The sequence below is a fragment of the Alosa alosa genome, chromosome 7 (genome assembly GCF_017589495.1).
Source record: "Alosa alosa isolate M-15738 ecotype Scorff River chromosome 7, AALO_Geno_1.1, whole genome shotgun sequence".
NCBI classification, from domain to species: Eukaryota; Metazoa; Chordata; class Actinopteri; order Clupeiformes; family Clupeidae; genus Alosa; species Alosa alosa.
The window spans coordinates 35,769,196-35,777,234 of record NC_063195.1 but is presented as its reverse complement, the minus strand read 5'-3'; the positions used below and the strand labels follow the sequence as shown (position 1 = coordinate 35,777,234).

General features: G+C 39.3%; 1 protein-coding gene across 1 annotated transcript; it reads left to right on the top strand.

Annotated features, from left to right (window-relative positions):
- The first annotated feature begins 1,438 nt into the window (after window positions 1-1,438).
- On the top strand, window positions 1,439-7,855 carry rcor3 (REST corepressor 3). The gene is made up of 12 exons (XM_048249082.1): window positions 1,439-1,657; window positions 1,785-1,841; window positions 2,282-2,359; window positions 2,470-2,522; window positions 2,650-2,811; window positions 3,506-3,630; window positions 3,798-3,876; window positions 3,996-4,214; window positions 4,838-4,915; window positions 5,040-5,097; window positions 5,232-5,476; window positions 5,642-7,855. Exons 1-12 carry the CDS (start codon window positions 1,534-1,536, stop codon window positions 5,999-6,001), a joined length of 1,638 nt encoding a protein of 545 aa, XP_048105039.1. The 5' UTR covers window positions 1,439-1,533; the 3' UTR covers window positions 6,002-7,855.
- The last annotated feature ends 184 nt before the right edge of the window (window positions 7,856-8,039 follow it).

The following is an 8,039-nucleotide window of genomic DNA, read 5'->3' as shown; positions in this document are numbered from 1 at the left end:
CGGCGAAAATTGGACACTTCACGACTACATCTACAAACGATGGCGAAGCAAATGAAACGTTGAAGATGTTGCAGACACAAGGCGGTACATTGATGAAAGAAATTGGTTAGTGATAGTCAAGCCAGAAATCATTTTAATAGACTAGTACGTTTCCTAGCCTACTAAATGTTAGAAAATAAAGTTGAACCAAACACATCTGTTTTTTATTTGACCTTGAAACCATTGCAGTATTTCTGGTAGCGCTATGCTAAAACCACAATAATGACCATGCGTTTTGTTTAGTCACTATTACCCATGTAGATTTTTGTAATAAACCTAGGCTGTAATTAGGTAAGTGCAGGCTAACACGTATTTTGAAAAAGCCACTACAAATAAATGTAAATACAACACAGTCGTTTTTCATTAGTTTAAGTAAAATATATAAGATTATGTCCATACAGTTAAAGTTTATGTCCCTCAAATTCTGGTCAGAAATTTAGTGAAACCCATACAAGTGAGCACTTGGCCTTAAGCCTACATACAGTTCATGAGCACTGTATGTAGCTCTGGTGGACATTCCTGCTGTTAGCATGCCAGTTGCAAACCTATGCATCAGTGTTGTGAAGAAAAGAGTGGCCTTTTTAATCAGCATATTTTGATATGCCACACAGGTAGCTGTGGCCTATTAGCCTACAGTTGAACACTTTATAGCTTACTTTAGACTTGATAGCCTATTCAGTAGACCTATACTGTATTTCCAAGGCCTTACTGCAAATGCAATAAAACACATAACAAAATTAGTGGAAAGATGAGATAGGCATCTTACAACTAAATGTAAATCTTATGCCTAGGCTAGCCTACTGAACCGTATTGGCATGCACACTGATATGTCCAAGACTCATACAATAGCCTACACTGATCTTGTAGTCTTCTGATTCTGGGGCCTGTACAGTAGTCCTAGTCTATGAAAGGACCTTCTCCGGTAAAAGTGCAGGCCAATCTTATTTAACGGGCATAACAAAATGCATGGGTGTAGCTCCACCTAGTGGCATTTCAGTTAACATATCTAGCCATTGCAGAGACCAGTTAATGTTGTTGTTTAACAATAGCGATGACTGAAAACAAAATATAGTAGCCTATTTTGTCACAATATTTTACTATTCCTAAAAAAACACGGCTGAATTTCCACCATATCAGAGAAACCAAAAGTCTTACACATCTTAATTGCGATATATTACAGAACCTTCCGCCAGAAGAAATAGTTTCCCAAAACATTGAAGATTTGATTAAGCCAAAGGTGCAAATAATTCAATCAACTACATTTAGTTCATTTATGTAACAATATGTTTTTACACGTATGTACAACAATGTCATTTTATAGGGAAAAGTGTAAGATCGTTCTGCACAGCAATGGAGGATTAATACTTGACTGTGGCACGGTGTCACAGTTGCGTAGCAGTGGGGTTATTGAGGGAGACAAGCTGAATAATTTGTGCATTGAATGCATTTAACTGTAATTTCTTTTAGAAATATTATTTAGCGCTCATATTTATAATGCCGGGAATGATGGATAAAGGTTCAGAATATCTTGGGAAAGGTAGATCTAATGGAACAAAAAGTCCCTCAAATGCTTCGAATGGACATTTTTCTGATGAGAGTGGCAGTGACGACGAGCACGGTATAGCCTCGAACACTTATTTCCAATACGAATGCATTACATGTTTTGTCTGGACTTTGGTCATTAATTGCAGTGTAATTAGTGTGTATGTAATGATGCCATAACACATATTCATATTTATTTGCAGATGTGGGTATGCGTGTGGGATCTGACTATCAAGCAAGCATTCCCGATTACGACCCGGGTAAGGCTAACTTGCCTTTCTCAGCTTACGTTGGTTGCACTGAAAGTGATTAGCAAAAAGGCTCATGCTACCTGGGGTGGTAGCCTCGGTGTGTTTTGAAAATACGATAGCAAGGAAAATATACATTATTTTAGTGCAAACACTCAGTTAACCAACTTATCACATTGTCGGGGTCATGCTGTTTATATTTTTTTATTCGTACACGTACCTGTACGTTATAATGGACTTTGTATTTTCGTGCTAGATGCTAGCAGCTCCTAGGCTACCTGGTCGCACAGTGTCGTCACAGTGTCATAGCACTTCTACTACCCCTGTTGATTTTATGGCAAGATTCAACTGTCGGATCTCTTGTATTAACGTTAGGCTCTAGTTTGCAACAATATAGGAAAGGAAAGACCGAAATGGAAAAAAAATACTAACACACTTACGACATTGTGCAGGTGCGACAAAATACACTGATAAAGACATTGGTGGGATGTTAGTGTGGTCTCCGTACCATACTATTTTGGACACGAAATGTAAGTGTAACCAATTCAAATTTGAACACGTGGTTTTGTTTATTTTTTTTGAGCGATTGAATTTTGCTTCATCCAGTGTTAACATTAACTAACAATTGCATTCTTCACAGTGGATGAATACATTGCCATTGCGAAAGAGAAACATGGATACAATGTTGAGCAGGTAGGTTTACAAACTTCAAGTTCAAGAGTGAAGTTCATCAATCGCTCAATACCACGACAGCATGTGTTTGTTTAGTTTATTTGTAGCGATAACAATTTCATCTGTGTTGTGTTTATTCGTAAAATAGGCTTTGGGCATGCTTTTCTGGCATAAGCACAACATAGAAAAATCTCTAGCGGACCTACCCAACTTTACTCCCTTCCCCGATGAGTGGACTGTTGAGGACAAAGTTCTGTTCGAACAAGCTTTCAGTTTCCATGGGAAGAGTTTCCACAGGATACAACAAATGGTAACTGGGAGTGCAAACATCTAGTTTACCTTTTGAAATGGGAGGTAGTTAATTGTATGCAGCAAAAATTGTATGCTGTTAAATTATTTGTGACTGGCGATATGCAGAGTAAAGAGATTTGGACACACTCAAGCCCTGTAAAGGCAGCACCAGGCTCAAGTTCACGCTCATATATTTTGATCTGTAGAGAATGGATTTAGATGCTTTCAACTTATTTCTTGGGTCCAGTGCACTACATGATGCCAATGGCTACCTTACTGGATTTGCCAAGACAAGAGCTTGTTTCTTCACATTCCATATTTTTGTGTAGACTTCACTAAATCATAAATGGGTAGTTTATAACACCAAATTTCGGCTAAAAAAAATCAATTTAGATAGTCATTTCTTTTTTAAGTCTAGGACTAGACATAATCCATGTACTGTGAACCAGCCCATAATGTTCAGTCCAATTCTAAAGGAAGATTGGTAATATATATCTTACACTTGATAGGGCTTCTGTCCTAAGGGGGTTAAATATGTGTTATTGGACCACTAGATGGCATTATCACAATCAATAATATGTTTTTCATACAACCTTCTATGTAGCTTTGTACTGGTTTTGTACAAAGGTGACGGGTGACAATTGTGAACCTCCTGAAATGTCAAAAATGTGCGTTCCATCATTAGATCCTAAGTGGTATTGTGTTTGCTGTAGTTGCCAGATAAATCAATATCCAGTCTTGTCAAGTACTACTATTCCTGGAAGAAGACCCGATCCCGGACAAGCTTGATGGATCGGCAAGCCAGGAAGTTGGCCAGTAGAAACAATCAGGAGGAAAGGCATGTTCAATTGGTCTATTATTATTATTTTTCTGTTGTTGTTTGTTTATTTGTTTTGAGAGTTGTTATGTGTTGACATTTTTATTGAAATTGCTATGAGTGTGAAGAAGAGTATTGTCAGGTTGATCTTTGAGATGTTGAACTGAGACATTATTTTCACACCTTAGTGATGAAGAAATGGATGAGGCTAATCCCATTGAAGCGAATGATAGTGATTATGATCCAACTAAGGAGACGAAGAGAGAGGTACTGGAATTCTGAATGATTCTCATTCACTGATGTGGAGTATAATGTATGCGACTCAGACACTGCATGTAAAAGTGACCCATTCTTACTGTCCCTTCTTCCATCCTGTCCCTGGTCAGAGCCACTCGGAGACACAGATGATGACCTCTAAAATCGGATTGGGTCGGCGGGACCACCAGACGCTGCAACACCGGCACCACTCTCAGCGCTCCAAGTGCCGCCCCCCTAAAGGCATGTACCTGACACAGGACGATGTAGTGGCCGTGTCCTGTAGCACTACTGCTGCTAACACCGTCCTCCGTCAGCTGGACATGGAGCTGGTCTCCCTCAAAAGACAGGTATGGCTCCAAACGCATTGCTATTCTTATTTTTGCCGCTACATAAATGTTCAAAGTGAATAATGTAATGCTGGTGTGGTGTGTAGCATTAGACATTTGGATGAAGTGTGTGTGTGTTACCATTTATTATTACACAGCTGTTCATAATGCCGTAGAATACTCCATTCACTTGAATGGACCTTCCCAACGTTTCCCAACGTCTGAAAATAACAGACTGCTGTCACAGAAAATGGGTTGTTTGCTTCTTATATGTCTTTTATATCATTACACGAATAGTTGGTTCACTTATTGCAATGGAAAGTGGACGTCAGCAAGTAATACGTTGCACACAACACCTGAAATTTTCAAGTTCTATTTGTTTGGCTTTGACTATTTGTATTCTCAGCGGAAGCCACAAAATGGTAAAATCATTTTAAAAGACCCACTGAGTGAAGTTTCTTGACTCGTTGTGACAAGTAGCCGTGTAATAAGCTGGATAATGTATTGTCCACCGATCCCGTTTGCCCTGTCGGGACTTATTTTCCGATAAATACCGGTGGACAATACACTATCCCTTACTTAGTTCTTATTAGTAGTACCTACTAGCTCACCGCATATGTGGTTCTTTTCATACTGCTGTTTAGGTTCAGAATGCCAAACAACTGAACAGCAGTCTTAAACAGAAGATGGAGACTGGTATTGATGATCTCCGTCTACCCGAGGTAGGATGGGTGAACAAAGATTTTAAACTTTTTAGTAACTTCAGAAACATTTTTTTCAATTATATATACTTTAAAGAGAGTCTAATGTTTTCCAGCATGGCTTTCTTGTTTAATCTCATTTTAGAGTAACCAAAAAGTCAATGCACGGTGGACCACTGATGAACAGCTACTTGCAGTACAAGGTAGGATTTAAAAAGTTCTTGAATGTTTGCAAACTCTTATGTTTCACATGGCCCATTTTCTATTCCTTTTTTTAACATCATCACCATGATCTTTTCTGTTACAACCAATTTTCTTTCAAATGTGTCACTTTCAGGTGTCAGGAAGTACGGTAAAGACTTCCAGGCCATTGCCGACGTTATCGGTAATAAGACAGTGGGGCAGGTCAAGAACTTCTTTGTGAACTATCGTCGCCGATTTAACCTGGAGGAGGTGTTGCAAGAGTGGGAAGCAGAGCAAGGCACACGTGCACCAAACGGGGACAGCGCCACCTCTGGCGAGGACACGAAGAACAACTCCAACACCCCTTCAGGGAAAAGTACAGATGAAGAAGAGGAGGAGGTTGTGGAATGTTACTCTGTTTCTTTCCAGAATAGATGTTAACCACTTATGTATGCTTACTGGGGTGATGCTCACAGAATAACATCTCTCTCTCTCTCTCTCTCTCTCTCTCTCTCTCTCTCTCTCTCTCTCTCTCTCTCTCTCTCTCTCTCTCTCTGTGTTTAGGTGACTCTGGCCTCAGGTCCGTCTCCAGTTTCGCAGGCTTCTTCAGGTCAAGCAGCAGCCAGCTGCACCACCTCACTTAACCAGCCTCCACCTCTGCTGCGCCCGTCCCTGCCTGCCACCCCAGCACTCCATCGCCACCCCCCACCTCTGCAGCAGCAGGCTCGCTTCCTGCAACCACGGCCCACCCTCAACCAGCCTCCGCCCCTCATCAGGCCGTCCAATCCCCTGCCTCCGCGCCTCAACCCACGCCCCACTGCGCCCACTGCTCCCTCGGCGTCTGGCACGGCTACTCCAGCTGTCCAGCAGCCCCCCACACTCATGGGCATCCAGCCTGAAACACCGTCCCCTTCTCTGCACTGAGCACATGCTTCTCCTATAAGAACTGAAGCTGAGCAGATATTGTTTTTCATTCTATCTTTAAAATGTCTGCCTTTATTCTTTTTATGGTAAAAATGTTCCTGGGGCACTACCAGCCAAATAACAAGAGCTCTTTGTAGAGCCAGCAGTCTGTAAAAAGGAGGAAACATGTAAACCTGTAGTTTTGTATTTATTTAAAGATTTTTATGTAACATTTCATTTAGAATTATGTAATCATAACTTATAATGATTATTCATGTGTAGATGTCCTAGTGTTTTAATAACTTGCTTAAAAAAAACGTAATTGAAATTTCACCTGAGGTTATGTTGGCACAATCTTAAAATCACAGAGCGTCAACACTAGACTCCAAAATATCATGGCAGGCAGAACTTTTTGTGAGTGTTTTTGTCGTTCCTAGTAATGTTCAACATTTATGCTCAGTGATTTTAGATTTGTTAAAATACGCATTTGTGATTTGTATATAGAAGCATTTATTTATTTTTGTACTTGGTGCTATGGACTCTTATTTTGTTTTGTCCAAACTCTGGCATAACCTAAACCTTCAAAGTGCTCTTATAAGACTAAGAGAAAATAGTTCTTAAAAACTGGAAGATAAAATGAGGATGAACTCAACTGTGTCTCTTTTTTTTCCAAATTGCTTTTTAAAACTTCGTACAAATTTGTGTTGAAGGTCACTGTTCCAATATGTTGATGGACAATTACTTATTTTAATCACAACAGTTACATCTCAATATATTTGTACTTTTGCCTTCAAATTGGCATATGTAATGTTATTGGTTACTCTGAAGAGAATTGGTATTCTTGATGCACTTATTGGTATAACACTCCTGTGATCAGTGTAACACTAAAGAACCACTGGTTGTCATTTGTCTCCAGTTATGGTGCAAGGACATTCAAGGCAAACTCTCATCCTGCCAATGAAGCTATCTAGTGAATTACATACTCTGGTGTTGCATCTGTGTATGTAAGCCAAGGGTTGTGAAATGAAGACTTCTTGTCTTTTTTAAAAAATAAAAAAAATCAATGTATTTTTGTTATGGAACTGATTCCACATTGTTCAGCATTTTTGCAGCTGTTTTGTTCGATTGACTTTGTATTGAAAGCATACATTTTGTTTATTTATTTCCATGTCTTTTAGTCTGTTGTTTTCTCTTGCCCTCTGACTTTGTCTTGGGGTTTTAATGCTCACTTGTAATTGTTCACAGCTGAATATCACTGAACAATAAGCATTTTTACACCAACACTATGGTATTTGGCATGTTTACTAAATCTCAACTATAGATCTACAGTATTTGATTTAAAGGCAACCATAGAAGCTGTAAATGGAATATGTCTTTTTTTTTCTTTTGTTTTGTTAAATCACAGCTTAAATGGATGAATAACGTGGCATGCACTGAAATGAAAAAAGGCTGATTGTTAAGTTCTTGTGGAATTGCATTGTATTTGTATGTAACAAGCTGAATAAAATGGAAAAGTAAGAAGCTTTTTTTTTTTTTAAATATCCCAGATATTGTACACTTCTAGGAAGGCTGCTGAACTAAACTTTCAATGGGGATGTTGGATGTTTGCCCTCTAGACCTCACTGTAGTCTTCCCTCTTGCGGTAGCCTACTGTCATGCCCCCATGCCCTTGGTAGGAAATCGCACATGCTGTGGAGACCTCACTTTGTAAAGACTTTTATACTGACTTGTTCAGGCACTTGTATGCACATACGTCGTTATTCCGAAAAATTGTATGTCTGCATGCTGAAGCCTAAACTGTCTTGCATTTAACTTGAGTAGTTTATTGTATAATGTTGTACTATTAAACAGGTACTCTGTGCCTCAAACTGTAAAGTGGCTACTAAGCTTTGTCTTAATTAGTGCATTTATTAGGCTATTGATGTAGGATAGCCTTTATAATTTATGATGACATTAGACCTCAAACATTGGACGTTTTTATTCTCGCTCTCTCTTCAGCATGAACTACAGTTCCTGTCATGTCTTTTTTCCGCTCTTATTGAGTGGCAACGCGCCATGT